This window comes from Scheffersomyces spartinae, assembly GCF_019049425.1.
Source record: "Scheffersomyces spartinae strain ARV_011 chromosome Unknown scaffold_1, whole genome shotgun sequence".
Lineage (NCBI taxonomy): Eukaryota > Fungi > Ascomycota > Pichiomycetes > Serinales > Debaryomycetaceae > Lizanozyma > Lizanozyma spartinae.
Window position 1 is genome coordinate 84,147 of NW_025065048.1, and position 19,541 is coordinate 103,687.

The 19,541-nt window shown below is 38.2% G+C and overlaps 7 protein-coding genes across 7 annotated transcripts; 1 reads left to right on the plus strand and 6 right to left on the minus strand.

The window, feature by feature from the left end:
* Window positions 1-5: 5 nt before the first annotated feature.
* Window positions 6-1,670, minus strand: PGA5 (1,3-beta-glucanosyltransferase; the record flags this gene model as incomplete). Its single annotated transcript, XM_043190899.1, has 1 exon — window positions 6-1,670. The coding sequence occupies one exon, from the start codon at window positions 1,668-1,670 to the stop codon at window positions 6-8; it is 1,665 nt and encodes a 554-aa protein (XP_043051576.1).
* Window positions 1,671-1,845: 175 nt separating this feature from the next.
* Window positions 1,846-4,899, minus strand: KQ657_000040 (uncharacterized protein; the record flags this gene model as incomplete). Its single annotated transcript, XM_043190900.1, has 1 exon — window positions 1,846-4,899. One exon carries the CDS (start codon window positions 4,897-4,899, stop codon window positions 1,846-1,848), a length of 3,054 nt encoding a protein of 1,017 aa, XP_043051577.1.
* A 563-nt stretch (window positions 4,900-5,462) lies between these two features.
* On the minus strand, window positions 5,463-6,011 carry KQ657_000041 (Arf family GTPase; the record flags this gene model as incomplete). Its single annotated transcript, XM_043190901.1, has 1 exon — window positions 5,463-6,011. One exon carries the CDS (start codon window positions 6,009-6,011, stop codon window positions 5,463-5,465), a length of 549 nt encoding a protein of 182 aa, XP_043051578.1.
* Window positions 6,012-6,178: 167 nt separating this feature from the next.
* Window positions 6,179-8,197, plus strand: KQ657_000042 (DNA cross-link repair protein PSO2; the record flags this gene model as incomplete). Its single annotated transcript, XM_043190902.1, has 1 exon — window positions 6,179-8,197. One exon carries the CDS (start codon window positions 6,179-6,181, stop codon window positions 8,195-8,197), a length of 2,019 nt encoding a protein of 672 aa, XP_043051579.1.
* A 21-nt stretch (window positions 8,198-8,218) lies between these two features.
* On the minus strand, window positions 8,219-9,541 carry MNN11 (alpha-1,6-mannosyltransferase; the record flags this gene model as incomplete). The annotated part of the gene is made up of 1 exon (XM_043190903.1): window positions 8,219-9,541. One exon carries the CDS (start codon window positions 9,539-9,541, stop codon window positions 8,219-8,221), a length of 1,323 nt encoding a protein of 440 aa, XP_043051580.1.
* A 1,633-nt stretch (window positions 9,542-11,174) lies between these two features.
* On the minus strand, window positions 11,175-12,221 carry KQ657_000044 (uncharacterized protein; the record flags this gene model as incomplete). The annotated part of the gene is made up of 1 exon (XM_043190904.1): window positions 11,175-12,221. The coding sequence occupies one exon, from the start codon at window positions 12,219-12,221 to the stop codon at window positions 11,175-11,177; it is 1,047 nt and encodes a 348-aa protein (XP_043051581.1).
* Window positions 12,222-12,599: 378 nt separating this feature from the next.
* GSC1 (1,3-beta-glucan synthase) lies at window positions 12,600-19,140 on the minus strand (the record flags this gene model as incomplete). The annotated part of the gene is made up of 2 exons (XM_043190905.1): window positions 12,600-18,416; window positions 19,135-19,140. 2 exons carry the CDS (start codon window positions 19,138-19,140, stop codon window positions 12,600-12,602), a joined length of 5,823 nt encoding a protein of 1,940 aa, XP_043051582.1.
* Between the last annotated feature and the right edge of the window lie 401 nt (window positions 19,141-19,541).

Genomic DNA, 19,541 nt, shown 5'->3' on the forward strand with positions numbered 1-19,541 from the left:
CTATTCTAAATATGTATATAGTTAGCAGCTTGAGCCAAAAGTATGAGATGGGCCATTCGGTGTAACCTGCTGCCTTCTGAAAGCATCAACTTTGTAGTTTGGTTAAATCGGTTTGAATTTATACCTGACACTTGACCCACCTTGTTATTACCGCCAGCAACTTCATGGCGAACATTAGATATGGGGGAATCACCACCTAGGATCTCCAGACACTTGAGTCCATTCAGTGCATGTATGGATTCCAAATCCTTTTCATCACTGTTGGTGATCAATATGGCTCTGCCATTGAAATCGCACCTCTCAGGGTCCTCATTGTGTTTGTTGTAGTACAAGTTTAAAGCGTGAGATGCTCTTTGCTTCAAACTGCAATCAGAAAACTTACCGTAGACTCCCTTTGCACCATCGACTTCGATCTCACCACAATCGATTTCGGTGCAAATTTCCCTAATAAGTTCCTGTTCGTTGCAAGTGGTATACGGACTCAAGATGCAACTGAAACTTGCCTGAAGACATTCACATTTGTTGTAGTTAGGAGTTGGCGGAGTTAAGCTTGAAACTTTCCAGAACGGAGTAGACCTAAAGCATTGAATGGGTGAATACGCATTATGGTTATCTCCACCACCATTAGTAGTCTGATTACGACTCAACTCAATATGAATTCCCTCGGGATCAATAGAGACGTATCTATTCTTTAGATACTCAAAATCCGTTAATTTAACAACATCACCAGTACCTGTTTCCTGGACCACACCATAGTTGTTCTCATAGTTAAAATATTCATACGCAATTCCACCCGAAAAGACCTTCGTCATAGGCGGAGATAAGAGAGCTTCTATTTCGGTGAAAGGCCGGGGACTAACGGTGTTGCAGCCAAACTCACTAAAGAATATTGGAACAGGGAAGTTCTGGAACTCGGCTGTTCTTTCTCTATATCCTGAGGTTTGATAGGACGAATAGCCACACCATTCATAGATGTTGATACCATAGAAATCTGCTGTACCAACTTCTTCACCATCTGTGCAAACAAAATAGTTTGCCAAATGGTTTCTAATCTCTGCATCATCATTAGAAGCATATCCAATAGGAATACGTCTATAACCCTTTTGTTTGATGTATTGCTTGGTATCTCTAACGGCGGCCTTAACAAACGGAGCCGAGGACGTTGTGAGTTTTGAATTTGCAACTTCATTCCCAACCAAAAATCCAGCAACATTATCATATTTATGCATTGAATCAATCACAACTTTATATCTATCAAAGATATCCACATCCCAAAATGGATTATTTCTATCAATTGACATGTTTGGTTCGGCCAAATCAGCAATAACATAAACGCCGGCTTCACTTAGCACCTTCATACAATAATCATGATTCTTGGTGGGATCAATTTGATATACCCTTATGATATTGACGCCCAATTCCTTCAAATTAGTCAAATCACGCATACACACAGTAGCGTTGGCCAAGTTATCTATATAGGGTGTCTCAGTGGTTCTATCGTAAGGAGCGTTCCTGGACCGTTGAGCCTGATATGCAATACCTTTGAAGAAGAATTGGTTCCCGTTACTCAGATCATGGAACTTGTTACCAACAACCACAAGTGGACTGGTAGACGCCTGAGTCAAGTAACCGCTTAACAATATAGTAAATACAGAAAAAATAAGATTCATTACTGATAATAAAGAAGAAGTAGTAGAAGAAGAACAACAACAAAATACTTAAATGGGTGCAAAAGATTTTACCGCTGATAACCAAAGAAAAATTGTTACTAAGAATATTAACTTAAAATATTAGATACAATCTCTATACAAATAAAAATATATTAGCGTAATTGAATCGAGTTTATTAGAATGTCTCCAATAATGTCTTAAACTGTTTCTTCCCCTTACATTCCAACATGTAGTACTCATTGGCCGAAGAGTTCACCAATAAACCAGCCTTCCCTAAACGTTGGAATCTGTTCCAAATGTTTGAACACTCAATCAACCAACTGAGGTCTGGCTTACCGTCTCCAGACAGGTTTTTCAATTGTAGATTGTAGTAGTCAGTGTTGGTCTCCATGTCTGATATCAAATATACTGTCAACGAATACATTGAAATGATCTTCCATGTAGAGGGATTACTTATACTTTCATATGATTCCATTTGTTTCTGTAACCGGATAGGCATTTCATTTAACAAGATAAGCTTATTGTTTCTGGGCTTATTGATAACTTCAAAGTTATCTATTTGATCAACCAGTAAGGATGTGTTCTCTCTATATGGAGATAATGCCTTAAGCTTTGTATCTTTGTCGAAAACAGTGGAATTAATGCTGGTCAAAGTTGTGGAATTGCTTGTCAAGCCATCGACAGCCATGGAATTCAAAGTGGATTTAGATGATATCCGTGACGCAGTAGTCATACTTCTGTTAGCAGAAGATCTTATCTTGTTTGACATTTGAGTGATCAATTCATTCAATTTCAAATGAAGCTCTTCTATAAATGATCCACTTTTACTTCTGATAATAACCAGCATCCGCTCGTTAATGATAGGATTAAGGGTCTGAATTTGCAAATCAAGTGCACCTGATCTTCTTAACATAGTCAGATCACCTATTTCCAACAATAAAACAGGCTTATCAACTAATTGGCCATCTTCATCATTTTCACCTTCTAGTGGATCAAGTTCCAAAGTTTCTTTGAAAGCAATAATCCAACTCTTGTTCAAAGCATAATTAACAGAGATTTTTAGCCACATTTTGCTGGAATCAGTTGCAAGCATGACCCATTGACCTGATTTGGATCTCCAACGAGATACCTTTATATTTGATTCCAGTGGAGAAGTATAATAATCTTCAGAATTATTAATAAGGTCCTTTAATTCCTTAGAAATATTCAAATCAGTGGCAACTCCAGTTGGAGAACTTGAATCATTGGCTAAACTAGCACTTGAACCAGCTCTTGATTTCACAAAGTACATGGAATCAGAATTAGGAATTGCAAATGGAGATGGTAAGCTGAACGCACCCTTGCCACTCAAGGGATCTATGGCAGCAACATTATCATTCTTAATTGGTGAAGGAGTTCTATTTACCTGTTGAATTTGCTGCTTCTTTGATTCAACTGCTGTTGGTTTGGCTTTCTTTGAAGTGTCTTTGTAGGACTTTTTGGAAAATAAACTGAAGAATGATTTCTTTTTACAAAGTTCTGTGTTATTCAGTTTAATAGGAGGTTTGGATAAATCTGCCATACTTTGAGATGCAAATGATGGGATATAACTCTTTCCAAAATTGGAAATATCAATTTCAGAACCATCATTAAGCTTGTAAAGTGAAGGCTTCTTCATATTAAGATCTGGGACTGAAGCAAAATGTGGTCTATTAGTTGAAGAATATGGCTGATGGAGAACTTTTGGGGGAGATAAGGCATCAGCATCATTATGAGTTCGACTTTCTGGTGAAGCATATTCTATTGGAGCCACAGCAGAGTGGTGTTTCGATGAGACATCCTCAGTATCTAAGGAAAGCTTGTTAACTGATTGAATCACTGATTCCAGGTGAGACAATGAGTTGTTGGACAATGTTTTGGCCATTAAATTATTTGCTCTATCCTGTTCACTTGGAGTTGAATCTATTGAATGCATTGAAGTACCCGAAAAAGAGTTTGAACGAGGTCCGTGTGAAAATATCATAGGAGGTTGTAAGTCGGCAATGGAATTGTTATTATGTCCACCTTTATCAAACTTTTGTTGTAATTGTGAAAGGGGTGAAGACGTTGATTGTTCATCAGCAAACGATTTGTTTGACTTTATGACAGAAGGTGAACCTAATTCACTTAGCTCATCATCATCAACGGCACTGTTGTTGCAGTCACTCATGAGATTTATACCCAAGCCAGACATTTTCACAGGACTTGAAGTAGCAGAGCTGATTAGCTTCTCTCGTATTGGAGAAGAATTTCTTTCCACTGGGAAGATGGTAGACAACTTTTTGAACCAAGTAATTAAGGCTTTAGGTTCTATGGATTCAAGTATTAATTCACAGACATTTTCATTGAAAGACGGAGAATCGTACACTGAAACAAAGTCAATTGGTTTAAGGATGATTTTGGAGTTGGATAAACAAGCAGACAATTCGTTTACTCTGAATGGAGGATAGAGCAACGATCTTGGTTCATTTTCATTGGCTGGAATCTGTAAGATGGCCAAAGCATTATAGTTTTCCAGTCTAGTGTTGATGAAATCCAAAAGAACCAATTCACAAGCTACTTGTCTTCTATCATGGGTTAAATAGAACTTCTCATTACCACTTCTTTCCACAATGTGGTCCAAGCTGAAGAAACTTGAAACCTTGTCAACGATAGCGGAAGAGGAAGCCGCTCCATAAGACTGGACGTTCTCAAAGCTTATCATACTAAAAACTTTGGATTCCAATTGCGAATTGAATTGTTGTAATGCCTGAGTCAACTGGGACTTTCGTTCAGACATGGTCTCCACCACAAAGGGGTTTCTAAGAATGTCGACACAAGAATCTAAGAATTTGATGTAATGTTCACAATTCTGAATCGGTTTAGCAAACAATTGAAGGTTCAAAGGTTGCTCCAGTTGGAAGAGAGCAGATGAATAATTGTGCAATAGAGTTAAATAATCTGAATCCAACCATAAAAGAAAATTATTAACAAACACTTTAAAACTATCAACAGTATCAATGGTATCTGGTTCATTATTATCGATTCGGTAACCATGTATTAAGTTAGATAATTTCTTATTCTTCATGGCCAACCCTCTGACTACTGGGGAAAGTGAGCATCCTCTAGTTGGTTGGATAGTGGCCATCATTTCCACCAATGAATTGGTGTACTCTGATTCCGACTTGGCCAATGTCAGGATGACGGATGTGAACAAGTCTGAGGATACCATAATAATACTATAGTATAGTATAGTATAGTATACTATATGATAGACTAGACTATGTATAATACTATTAAATAAAGTCTGTAATATATATAAAGTTCCAGTTGGATAAGACCAATTTTAATCAAGAATTTCTTACTCCATCTTTATCAAGACGATGCTGGTAATAAGGTTTCTCAATCAAGCAAATTACAAGCGTACGCGCACCATCACGATTCTTCACAAACGTGATTGTGATTCCTTGTATTCCTTGTAATGGATAAAATAGACGGCTGGAACACACGATGCAGTCCTGGGGATGCTACCATAAACCAGAAACAGTACTTAGCTGTGCTTGTGGTTGCTTGTGGTTGCATATGGTTACTAGTAGTGTTGCCCAGGCCGGCCTTGCATCATACCGTAATGGAATTATCACTGAAACGAGTGTAACATCATCTTCGTCATCATCATGATATATGTTCGTATTGTGTTGCCTAGAACAAATAAAGCAATGAATATAATTAAGCTTTTCATGTGGCTTAAACCAAGAGACGTGTCGAGTAACAAGTACCACTTTAGTTAAGCCTGAATCATGTGTTGCCTTCGATGACCCATTCAAGTAATGAAGGTAATCCTAAACCTGTTCTTCCACTAACAAGAAATACGTGCCACAGTTCATGATCAATTTGCTCTAACCCTAAGACTGAAACTACTGTGTCTCTAACCTCTTCCCATTGACTGGTGTCCACACCATCCATCTTATTAACAACAACTGCAAGTCGTATACCCTTTAATCGATCTTGTATAACCACTTTACTCATTAATTCATCGTGAGATTCTCGTAGTCGTTCAAGACTCATTCCGTCCACCACCCAAATCACTACATCTGTTTGATCAAAGTAGTTCCCCCAAAATCCTCGAAGACTGGTTTGTCCTCCAATGTCCCACATGTTAAGCGTATATTCATGGTACACCAACGTATCGATCTGAAACCCCATGGTTGGTGAAACCCCTTCAGTATCCTCGTCTTGAGCCTTCTTCACTATAGTGGTCTTACCTGCGTTATCTAATCCCAACACCAATACTCGAACCTCTTGGTCCTTTTTCTTCTGTTTCCGAATGATACTTAAAAGACCCATGATATTAGACGGTATGTATTGATTCCACCTGTTAGTCTTGTAGCGTTAGTCTAGCGATTCGCTCAAGTGATTGTTTCGATGTATCTCGGTAATAAACTGGTGATAATAGTTTTCACGCTATTCTTTTCTCTCACTCAACTACCCCCATACTATTAGGCAATGCACATATGCCACCCAAAGTGTCCCAAACGTCAGCCAAACGTCAGGGCAACGTGTTGGATTTGCTTAAAAGACCCCAAACATCTTACACCATAGACTTGACAGAAGAAGATGATAATAGCCAACATCAACAGGTTAAGGACGAGATAGACCAAGATCACAACGTTGCCTCAGTATTATGTCCCATTTGTGAAATCACATTAGATACAATGACCATGGACGTTCGTGTTCGTCATGTGGAATCCTGTATGTCTGTAATAGCCATAAGTGAACTCAGCCAAGTGACATCAATAAAGGCGGACAGTGAACTCACCCCAGTGACATCAATAAAGATGGACAATGATGGTGGCAAAAAGATACCGACTACTCCTAAGAAACCTAAATTGGATCGTGAACGGTATGTCAACTCCAACGTATCGGTATTGACAGAATCTAAAGTTATCAAGGTTCCCTCAAAAGTGATTCAACAGAAACCCCATAAAAGACCGATTCCCCAGTTGAAGATTATGACGTTCCCTAAACTGGACGACAACTCAGAGTCTTCGTCATTCCAAGTAGCAGTGGACGCTTTCAGTTATGCAATTCATGAGAACATAGACAAATACTTTCTAACCCATTTCCATGCTGATCATTACGGAGGTATATCAAGGAATTGGTGTTTCCAACGGGTGTTTGAAGTAGATGAAACCGACTTCTCTGACGACTCAAGGTTCAAAAAAATCATCTACTGTACTCCAATTACTTCCAGACTATTGTCACTCAAGTTTGGGATCGATTTAAAGTTTATTCAAGTGTTGGAGTTGGATACAAGGTACTTTGTACACTCATATGAAGATTCTGCACTGGAATGCCATGTTTCTCCTAATGGGATTGAACCAGGACTATACGTCACACCATTATCAGCAAACCATTGTCCCGGGGCAGCCATCTTCTTAATGGAGTCTGTTTCTATACTGGGTGACATCTACAGGATTTTACATTGTGGTGATTTCCGTGTATCTAAAGAGATGATAGAACATCCAGTGCTTAGACCCTACAGTATTAACCAACGAGAGTTACGACTAGACAAGGTATATCTTGATACTACGTATTTGGATCCCGACTACTCTTTCCCAAAGCAGGAGAATGTTTGTAAGGCAGTGGCTGATATGTTTGAAGACCTTATACTGAATCAGAATATGTTCACGTATTGGTTTGGAACGCAAACGCAGTCCAGAATAACAGACTTTATAGCTCTGAAGCTCATTTCTCAGACGAAACTAAAGAAGAAGAAGTTTTTGATATTGGTAGGAACATATTTGATAGGAAAGGAAAGGATTGCCATGGCTATACTGAAGAGACTTAAATGTCAAATCTTTGTACTGTGCATTAATGGAAGAAGAGAAAAGTTGGAGATTGTGAAGTCTTTTGAAGATGATTATCTTTCTGATAATCTTACAATGGACGATATTGGATTGAATGATGGTCCTGAAGCTCAAGGCATGGTTCATTTGGTTCCAATGAAAATCGTTTCCAGTATGGAAGAAATGGCCAATTATTTTCATCATAATAAGTACTTTGAGTATTTTGAAATGTGTGTGGGGTTGAAACCTTCAGGCTGGACTTTCAAAAACATGTATGTTAAGACTGATACTCCCATGGATTTGGAGCATATCATTACTTCAATGGCACTGAGTCCTCCGTACACATTTATGGAGAACATCTTACCACAAATACCACCGCCTGTTGAGAAGAGCTCTAACAAGCGAAAACAACGAACAACAGATCCTCATTATCGAATATACACTGTGCCATATAGTGAACATTCTTCATTTAGAGAGTTGTGTTATTTTTGTACATTTCTACAAATAGGTGAGGTTATTCCTACTGTAAACACAGAGAGCTCTTCTAGTCGAGAAAGAATGCAAAGGGCAATTGATCTGTGGGAACTTATACGAGAACTAAAGAATGGAAATGGAGGTGGTAGTAATGGTATTGAACCCTCACTAATACAATCAATCAAGGACCTTTCTTTAAACAGTTTTTGATTAATTATACATTTATTAATATTATGCCTTTGATGATGCAATCTTAGCATAATACTTATTCATGATCTTTTCACACTCAACCTTCTTGCATCCCCACCAACTGGCCACAAAGTCACCTTCATGGTACAGGGTAAAATCCGTTCTAGATCCATCAGTTGGAGGAGGCACTTCAGTTTCTGGATGGATGGAAGCGAAAAGATTGGTGGGGACAATACCAGTTTTACTTAAAAAGAATGGATGCCATTGTAAGATATGAGTGATGGCAGAATCTGGACCAAAGGGGAAGTTTGAATATGATACAAACAATTTATCACACCACCCTTGAAGAAGTGATTTACCCACATCATCATTCTTAACCATAAATGCTGTTGTTTCCACTTTAGAAGGAGATTGAACCAAGATTAATTTGATAGCATCAGCTTTAGTGTTTTTATAAGTTTTGATAATTCCACTGGGGGGGATAATTGGTTGCTCTCTTAACAATAGTGAATTTAAAGTGGAAGGCTGCAAGACGGAATTTAAGATATCAACCGAAGAGTCCAAAATTAAAGCATCTTCATCCAAATACCAAAACCATTTAGCTTTAGGAAACGCAAACATTGCAGCTCTAGTTGCAAATAATCTAGTCCATTTTTCCTTCTCCTCAATTTGCATATAACTAAATGAGTTTAAAGCAGGTAAAAACTCTTGAGACCATCTAACATAAATCCCATATCCATGAGCATGAGCATAATCCACTCTATTTTGAACAATACGAGCCAAAGCTTCCATTGAATATTTATCGAAATTAATGGTCGTAACAATGACTACTTCAGGATATGAACCACCTTTACCCTTGTAGACGATTTTATCTTGATTTTTGAAGTAATTTTTGGCTTTAACCAATTCCAGCAATTGATTTTCTTCATCCTCCTTTAATCTTTGCTTTATTGGATCGGGATCATCGTCTTTGTTCAAGGAATAGATTTCGTACCGTTCGATATCGGGGAAATCTGCGTCTCTATATTTATGCTCCTTCACCAATTCCTTCATGGTCAATTCCCTTAACAACTGAGCGTGTTCAATGGGAGGATAGATATATTTGGTGTCCACTTCTATGATTTCTGTAGATGTCAAGGGGTGACCACGCGGGTACACGGGCACATTTCTTCTTGAGAAGATGGAGAAAGTAATTCCCAAGGCACCTAAAGGGTTAAAGAAATATACTAAAACGATCGCTGCCGTGATCAATATAGCCAAGTTCTTACGGCTGTGGAAATGTAATCTGGCATGGCCAGAGAAATAGGGTAACACACCGCCTTTCTTCGACCCGTATTTGGGTTTGAGAGAACCAGGTCCAAACATGGGATCACGGTTTAACTGATACAACGGTAAGGTTTGGGTGTAGTGAGTTTGTTTGGTTGATAACAATTTTTTTTCGGTCGTCAACGCGCGACCTGAGATGACGTAGATTCGGAGGTACAGAGACAGTGATCCAGTGGAACAGAGGAGTCGAACAGAGGAGTCGAACAGAGGAGTCGAACATACGGTAGACAGAGTACACCCTAAAATATTGGCAATACCATGCAGCAGTGCAAAGTACTGTATGTTACAGTAGTATAAGGTTGGTACAACTATAGAATACAGTAGTAAAGTACTACAGTATATGAGGGTGTAGTAAAGTATTCCAGTAGAGTACCACAGTATAGTATTATAATAATGCATTATAATGTGGAAATACAATATATCTCTAGAATAGCATACCTTAGTTTATACCATTTGATCTGATCACGTGAGATCATTTGACCTGAAGTGTCTATCCTTTTTGACAGGTTTAACAAAATATTAAAGATTACCCAGAAAAAAAGGAGCGTAGAACCCACAGAGCAACCAGAGAAACTTTTATATAAATATGAATTCTTTGGGTGTTCCTATTTATGGTAAATTTGGTTGGGCTCATAGTTTACTGTCATCCGTACAAAGTATATCAAAAGGATAGGTGCAAGAATAAGAATTGAGTAGTCATATTGGTATTCCTTGAACTGATTTCTACAATAACCTAACTTTAATGCACGGTTTCCTATCTGTTAAGTAGATAGGAAAGAAAAGTGCAACTTTATATTTAAAAATTCTAACAGCACAATTCAGCTTTATTGAATCCACTCTTATACAGCATCCATATGCAAGCAGATCTGATATAGATCGTTTGTGTACCTGAGAATAGTCGTGTATTGCTCATCAGAGTAGCCGTAGGTTATTGCTATAGTACACAACACAACCCGTATAGCAGTGCACTCTTACAGTGTTGAAGTATTGTGTCAGAAAGGTTGCGAATTAGAGTACAGACACAATTCCGTAATCTATTTCAAACATACAATAGATATGACAGAATATGTACATGTGAATGTCGTCGAATTGATAACTAGGCATTACTCTATTTGGGGACTTCAAAAAGAAAGTCTGAGACATACAAAGGGTGCTGGCGATAAAAGAAGGAGGTTGAGTTAATTAAAGACTTTAAGTGTTAATTATAAAGGTGTATAAAGGTGTCTGATGCTACGAAAGTGTTTAAAGTATGAAGTCTGTCTGGGTTGAAATGAAGTACAAATTGAGGATACTTCACCCGTATTTAGCAATATAGTTTCTAAGAAATTAACCAAGTATCTTGAATATACCCTAAAGTTAAGTACTACTTGCTATTGAACTACTAACAGTATGACCCATATAGGAGAATTGGAACGTCCATTTTATCATACAGTACAGTAGAATAAGATTACGGCCGTACCATAGTAGTTTACAGCAGTATGAACTGCAGCGCAGTAGTAACGTATGTTACTGCAGCGTATTTGTAAGTACCCCAGTATTGTACTAAGCACTTCAGTTTCCCAGTATATCGATAAGTCTTGATCCGATCACGTGACCCACTTAACCTTCTATACATTAATCAAAGTTCGATCGTAACTCTCCATGATTATATGTTTAATACATAATCGATGTACTATCTTCTAGTGTCCTTATTAATTCTGTCTTCAATCACTTGTAATGCCATTTGTCTTCTACGTTCAGCCACTGAGTTAGCCATAGTTTTAGGCGGATTGTTGGCCTGTTCTTGTCTCTTTTGCGTGCGAAGATTACTTTGCTCGACCGAGTCTTGATCGAACGCATTGATCATACGAATCTTAACTCCTAATCCATAAACCAGGTCAAATATAACGGCCAAATAACGACGTAAGATCACGGGGAAGAAATCAACCAAAACAAACGTATCACTGGCATCACCTTTCATTATGGTGGCTCCTCCTCCAGAAGAAGTCTGATCTTCACCAGTAGTGGTTGTCACCGGAAGGAATGGATCCGTGTAGATTGCTTGAAAGAATCTTAAATATATATACGAAACAAAGAAACTCTCCCAGCTGGGTAACGCAGGATAAAACAGTCTACCAATAAGTGCTGACCATAATGTAACGGCCACCAACATCACAAAGGGTAAATGTTTAATGCGGAAGTTGATTAACCCTTGGAATAGCAAGATGTTATGTTCCGGAATAAGTTGTTTCAACACCACCAAAAACCCAAACACATAAGTAATTCCTCCACCAAGTGGTTTATCCATTTGTTCGGAATCTCTTCGGAATATGCTCACTATAATAGTGAATACCACACTAATGGTATTGGTGATGGTACCTACTACCACCACGAACTTTATGACTTCATGAGACCCCCAGAATCGTTCCACATACGTGGTAGCAACATACAAGATGACAGATGATCTTATGAACCCCAAAATGGAGATTTCGGCAAATATCAGCGTCAAAACCGTCCAGGGACAAAGAATTGTATACCTAGGAATCAATTGTAAAGAAGGTTCGACCATGCTATGGAAATTGGGGACGGTTACTTTACCCTCCTCAAACTCTGGAGATGAGACGATGCCATAGTAATGCTTTGTTTTTAAAAGAAAGATCAACGTGGTGATAATCATCAACACCGAGAAGAGGACAGCAAACGACCGTGGCACATGTAAAGGTCGTCCTAGTAGTGCCATAGTTGAAGACCAGTGATGATGATTAAAGTAAAGGTTATAACTTTAAAGGGCATTTTTTTGTTAAAATTGTTTACAATATGCAGGCCCGTTTGAGCTTGTTGATCAACAGAGCAACGGACCGACCTACCGTTACCGCGAACGGATCCACTGGTACCACGAGCCGACTTGCTACAACGTAATAAAGTATAATAAGCGTATTCAAGCTAACACATACAGAGGAGATAAAAATAATAGATATAAAAAAAAAATAAAGATAAGCGAGAGGAAGAAGCCAATCAAAAGACTTCAAAATAGGGTTGATGGAAGTAATGATTTTTAAGTTAATATTGTTATTATTGTCCATCAGCATCTATAACTTCATTTAGATGGATTTAAAACCTATGCTTTAGTGGTGTACGAATGAGTATTTGTTGGGGTGAAACTCATGTAAACCCAAGTGTATCCAGAAGGTCTGTTAGTACCAGTATCGTTGTTGTTAGCCTTTCTTGGTTGGAATAAACCCTTGGTGATACCCGATTTGGAAGTCAACGACCAAAACATATCTGGCTTCAATCTACCACCAGCAACAGCAGGTCCAGCAATAATGGCAACAAATAATGCCAAAATAACAAAGTATAAGGTGCAGTACTTTCTAACCATTCTCTTTCTTAATCTGGCTTGTTTCAAAGAGTAGATTGGAGGTCTAATCAATCTTGAAGGCTTCAACCAGAATAACATCATAGAATGCCATCTATCAATCAATGGAATAAACAAAATTGGTAATTGAACAATCAAAATGATATGGGCCAAAATGAAATCACCAGCAAACTCTCCCATTTCACAAATCTTAGCAACAAATTCTCTTGAAGGTTGAGTAAAGGCCATCCATCCCATACCACTACCATACCATTTACCGGTCCAGAAGGCAGTGTTGGCCTTATCGTTCTTGAATTCTCTAGTCAAACAAAGAACAGTCAAAAGTTTGTAAAGGAATCTTTCAATGTAGATCATAGTAGCCAAACCGAGGACACATCTAGCAAAATTGAAACCTTCCAATACCCACATGACAATAAACATGATAATGTGAACAATAACAGAAACACCATGAGCAACACCAGCCAAAACTGCACCAGTCTTCTTACAACACATACCCAAAATAGGGCCCATACAACAAGCCATACCCACACAAACTGCAAGAGCACCGGCATCGACAGCAACTGGAATTAAAGCACATATAATAACTCTCAAGGCAGAGTTAACTTCAATAACATCGGGTTGAAAGGACTCACTAAAGTCATACTTGGTAACACCGGTTTGAGCATTGATAAAAGTGTAAGCAACAAATAAACCAGCAGTATATAACCCAGTAGGAATCAAATCAGCGAAAAGAATGTTAGATCTATGAGCTCTAGAAGCATCACCAGCAGACTTTTCTGAAATGTCACCGGTTAAAACCCTCTTGAAACCAGTGATTCTAGATCTAGATAATCTAACATAACCAATCCAAGAGTTTCTATGCCATTTAGTGTTACCTCTTGACAACCATCTAATGAAATCTCTGTAATCAATAAAGAAATCTTCCCAAGCAAATTGATGTGGGTTAAAAACAAATGGGGACATAATCAATGAAGATAATGAGGCCCAGAACCACAACAAAGGTGCTTGCCATTTAGCAACAGTTCCAAATAACAAAATCAACATTAATCTAGCACCCATGTAAATCGAAGAGTCGGCAAATCTCGAGTATAAAATAGAGAATGGGATTCTCGAGGTGGCAAAACCTCTACCCGTAGAGATATAACGAGCACCACCAACAGTTAAATCCATGGAGATAGATGACGAATAAATTTGAGCAGTGAAAACTTCAAACATTGGTGATAAGGAAACAAAGTGACGACAGAATCTGGAAGCAGCTTTCCATAACCCACGTTCAATCAATTCTTGAACAACCAATGGAATAAAGGCAATGAAGAAAACAATGAAAATAGACAACGTATAACGTCTGACCCAGTCCACAGCAGGATCAATGTTGTAACAACCGAATGGATAAAGTTTATCGGTGACAGGAACATTCTTATTGTAAGAACATGCAATAGCTTCATGGGCCAAAGAAGACAAGTTGGCTAAAACCAAAATGAAAACTTGTAAAGATAATTGAATGAAAAGATTATTGATATGGAAACCAGGATGACCGTAGTAGAACGATAAGAATCTATCCAAAGGTAACTGGGTAGATAAGTAATAGTATTCTCTTGATAACATTTGTTCACCCATACCAGCACCAATTTTAGTGGTGAAATTCAAAATGGATCCAAAACCCATATCTCTACCTTTACCACATTGATAGTATTCACAATGCTTGATTCTACCACCTCTTAACATGGCATTCATACCAGCATAAATATCTTCGTTCAAATGTAAACCCTTTTGAGCCTTAGAAACACCACCTCTGGTTAACATATAAGTAGCATTCAAGAAATCAGGATGACCATAATGTAACTTACCACCAATTTGAGCCAACGTTCTAGCAAACAAAGTACCGAAAGTTTGTTCCTTACCAGCAGCGACGTCACCTAAAACACCAGAGTTTTCAGAGAAAATGTATTCTCTGGCACCCAAAATGGCAACAGGGGCAACTTGATCCTTTTTATCGGACTTCAAGTTAGGAGCGTAAGGGTTAACGTGTTCAACATTCAATTCTTCAAATTCAGCCAAAACAGATCTAATCTTCAAACATTCTTCCAAATAATTGTCTTGGTTAGCATCAATTAATTGAATATATTCACCTCTGTGGAAAATAACAGCATGGTTTTGGTTATCAGATTTACCATCACCCAAAATTGGATTACCAGACAATTGAACTCTAAACTTCGGACGACGTCTACCATTTTCTAATAATTCACAATGACCATCAATCAATGCAGAGTAGACACGAGGTTCTTCGTTTTCATTCAAAGCGGGTTCTTCATCCAAAAAGGCAATTTGCAAGTCAGGGTAAGCTCTTAACAAGAACTCGGCATTTTCCATTTCATCATCTTTAAACTTGGCCAATCTTTGCATAGAAACAACAAATCTAAACTTTCTTCTAGCCATTCTTTCCAAAGCTATTTCCAAACCTTCTGGGTCACCACCAAAATATTGGACCAATTCAGGGTTTTCAACACGGTATAACAACTTGATGGCTCTAGCGTAGTTCATGAAACCAGAGACAGTTCTATACAAAGTTTGGGATCTCAAAGAAGCCCAGATCCTTGTTCTCAAAGTGTATTCAGGAGCAGCAGACTTGAAACCAATACAGTAGAATGGTAAGTCATCAATCTTGGATTTCAAACCATCTTCACTTGAACCCTTTTCAGGATCTTCACCGTTTTCGTATGCCGCAGTTTCTTCAGCCAAAATCTTAGTGTCCTTAACAAAACATTCCCATTCAACAGGATGCAATTGCTTCAAGTATTCCAAAAGAGTAACTCTTGAGAATTGATCATCTTCTCTAATGATTTCTCTCAAAGAAAGTAAAATCTTTTCAGAGTAATGAGGAGTGAAAACAGTAAAGGTAGGCATGTTGTCGACTGGCAATGGTTCAGGAATAGGAGTAGCCAATGATTGAGCAAAGAAACTAATTCTTCTTTCAGCTTCAGAGTTTCTTGGGAAAAACTCCGTTTCAAAGTTGTTATCATCTTGAGAGACAAAGAAAGTAGGAGCTCTTAAAGTTCTTTTACCCTCAACTTCAGATCTAACTTGATGGTACAACAACTTTTGAACATGATCAATGGCCAACAAATGTTCTCTGTACATAGAAATAACAATAGCATTCCATATTTGAGAAATCAAAACCTTTGGCTTGTACTTGATTTCCATTTCGGTAGTAGCCAAAATCTTGGAGTAAATTCTCTTTGGTAATCTAGTGAAGATATTTCTCCATGGGGTCAAAATGGAAATACCCAAGTAGAAAGATCTTCCAATGGAGAAGATACAGTTACAGATAATGTACCACATGTAAGTATCCAAGAAGAACAACAACAAATCAACAGCGTACATCAAACCCAAGACAATCTTACTTTGATGAGCACATAATTTAGTACCCCACCAAATTTCACCAGTACATCTCATGGTCATTTCAGACAAGTTTCTGATAGGATCTCTCAATGACAATGTCAAAAAGAAATAAGATTCAGCAAACTTGGCCAAAAAGACAAGGAACCACAACAAGTATGACATCCACATGTCCAAACCAGACAACTTGTAAAAATTGGCAGTGAAAGCATGGGAAGACATGTACTTTCTTGATCTCTTGTTCAAGTATGAAGTGAAAAGACCACCCAAAGGCATAACAGCAAAGAAAACGATTGTAGCAACAGCAATGAAGAAACCAACGATGGAAACAGCATGCGCTGACTTAGAAATAGCGGACAAACCAGCCCAGTAGAATGTGAAAACAACTGGAGCCAAATTGGCAATAAATATAAGGGTAAGGAACATCAATCTTCTGGACAAATGTTGAGCACCTGCCCATTCTCTTGGGACAAACATCCATTCACATACAGTGGCCCAGATTTGAATCAAACAAGCAATGACACCAGCAATAGCAGCAGAAGCCCATCTGGAAGATGCAACTGGTTGTTGGTTGACTGTCTGATCATAATGCTGAGTATATAAGGTAGGGGAGTTGTAAGCAGTATACATCCAGTAGACACAACAATGGATAATCCAAATTCTGTTGAAGTTTGTGATAAAATGTAACCAGGTTCTAATTTCCTTATAAGTCTTGAAGAAAACATTTCTCCATTCAACTTCACCCAATTTAAGGTATCTTTCTTCTTGAGGTATGTCAACTAATCTTGTACCATCTTCAAACATAATACGAGAAATACCTTCAGGGTACCAGAATAACTGATTGACATCATCATAACCAATGATACTGTTGTGATCCTTTTCTCTCTTTACAAATCTACCTTCATAGACTTCGTAAACTTGAGATCTCAAGAATCTGTATAATGGTGTAATAACTCTGTTCAAATAATCTCCTTCTGGTACAGGTTCTTGTCTTTGTTGACATTGAGGAGACAACAAGTAGTCCATAGCAGACTTATAGATGTAACATAAACATTCAGGGGTAAATCTGACTTGATTGGCTTCACCCCATAACAACAAGTACAAGGCAATGTCTCTGACTCTTTCTTCAGGTGCCAAGACGTTCATCTTAGCCTTCCATCTAATTTCAGCAGCTTCCAAAGAGTAGTCACCTTCCAATTCGTTGGCCAAAGCATCGACATCTTGACCGTGTTCTTCCATAGCCTTTCTTGCCTTCTTTGACTTCTTCTTAGCCTTTCTTGCCTTACGACCAATTTTACCCAACTCCATGTTGGCAAAACCTAAAGTGTCATCTAAATCTTGTTGAGAAGCAAAGTACCATTTTTTATAGTTGGCATTTTCACCGCCAATGTAGTCAGCGTGTAAACTCAACAATGCTTGAGCAGGTGACATACGAGAAGCTCTTGAATCTAATAATGTCATAAAGTAATCAAACATATTTCTCATTGATTCTCTTTGAAAACCAAACTTATTAGTCAAGTCGATAAAGATATCTTCGATATGTTCAACCTTGATTGGAGCTTGAGGATCAGCAGTCCAAGCAGGATATGGCAAGTTAGAGGTCATTTGGAATTCATATTGACTACCAGGCATACCTGGTTGTCCTGGCATGTGACCTGGCTGGCCACCATAGATAGGAGTAGAAGCACCAGAAGATCTAGCACCGGCATAACTCATCTGAGATGGAGTATATTGGGTTCCATATTGATCATAAGCAGAGGTACCAGGAGTTTGTTGGCCCGGAGCACCAACACCAGCAGCCATTCCTTGGCCAGGAATTCCACCTTGTTGGCCATAACTGAAATCACTGAAAGCTTCTGGATCAGCATTATAACCACCACTTGGTTGTTGGCCATAACCTGGTGCACCACCCTGATAATATTGATCTTGGTAACCAGCAACATTAGGGTCAATCATATCATACCCTCCTTGACCAGCTACAACACCTCCGTGTTGACCAGTATGTTGGTATTGTTGTTGAGATTGATCATAGTATTGGTCTTCGTAACCACCTTGAGGTTGACCCTGGGGGACAGCTTGACCACCATGACCACCTTGAGGTTGGTCCTGGTAATAGCCATCATTACCCTGGTCGTAATACTGATTATCGTTATTATACGACATCTAGAACATACGATGGTTAGTAAGAAGGCTTGGGGATAAAGTAAAAGAACAACTTCTAAAAAAATCAGAGCTGAGGAGGAATCCAACACAAATCAAATCAAATCACCAAAAATCAGCCTTTGTCTTTTCGATAGCCATTGAGCCACCAACCTCTTCAGACATGAAAAATATGTCGGACCTTCGGTTCAATTTCAAGGGAAAAAAGAAAAGAAAGAAGAAAATGTTCACCCGCGTTTGTGTCTGATAATCTACTGTCGTGTGTGGTACAAAAAGGGAACCAGAACATAACATGGTATTTAAGCTTACCTTAATTATTTCAACTTCTAGATGTGATAGCCATGTCTTTATCATTGTAATGCTAGTTCTCTTGTTCTCCTCTTATTATTCTCTTGACCATCAATGTCATCTTTCTTCAAGCATATGCAATGCTAGTGAATTTAGTTTTGTAGTCAATTTGAGATGAGAATAAAGATATCTGCAGGACAAAATAAAAATGAAAAAAGAAAATTTTCCAGACAGACAAAAGTATAGGTATGACATCTATTGTAGGCACGGACACGTTTGAAGGAAGTGGGTATCAAAAGGGGTATATGTCACTGGCTGATAGGCTGAATAACATTTTGACGGGGTTTAACGGGAGAGGTGATGATGGATGCTGATATCAAAAGGTAGTAACGTTAACATTTGACAAAGGTCACACGATTCGTAAATGAAAGACACTCATTCATGGATCATCTATGTACACAAGTGTAAGCAGAAATCAATTCCTAGAAATGAGTTGTCTTAATGATTGATTGATTGATTGATTAATTTGATTTGATTTGACTGGAATTCTAAAAGTAGTCCACGATGCTCTGAAATAAAGCCTATTTTATCATAATACATACCTTTCAAACCACTGATCTATTTGAATTAACGAACGAACGAAAATACACCCTTAAACTGTCACGCTCCAATGTAGATAACTTGCTTCAATTAACGCGTTACCCTGGAACGGAAGTATCTGCTATCCTAAAACTAAAGTGACAACAAATGGATGAATGATCGGATGTGTTGGTTAAATCAAGCACAGATCACGATTCAAGTAATACTATAAATTGAAAAAAAGAGTTAGGGTAGTAAATC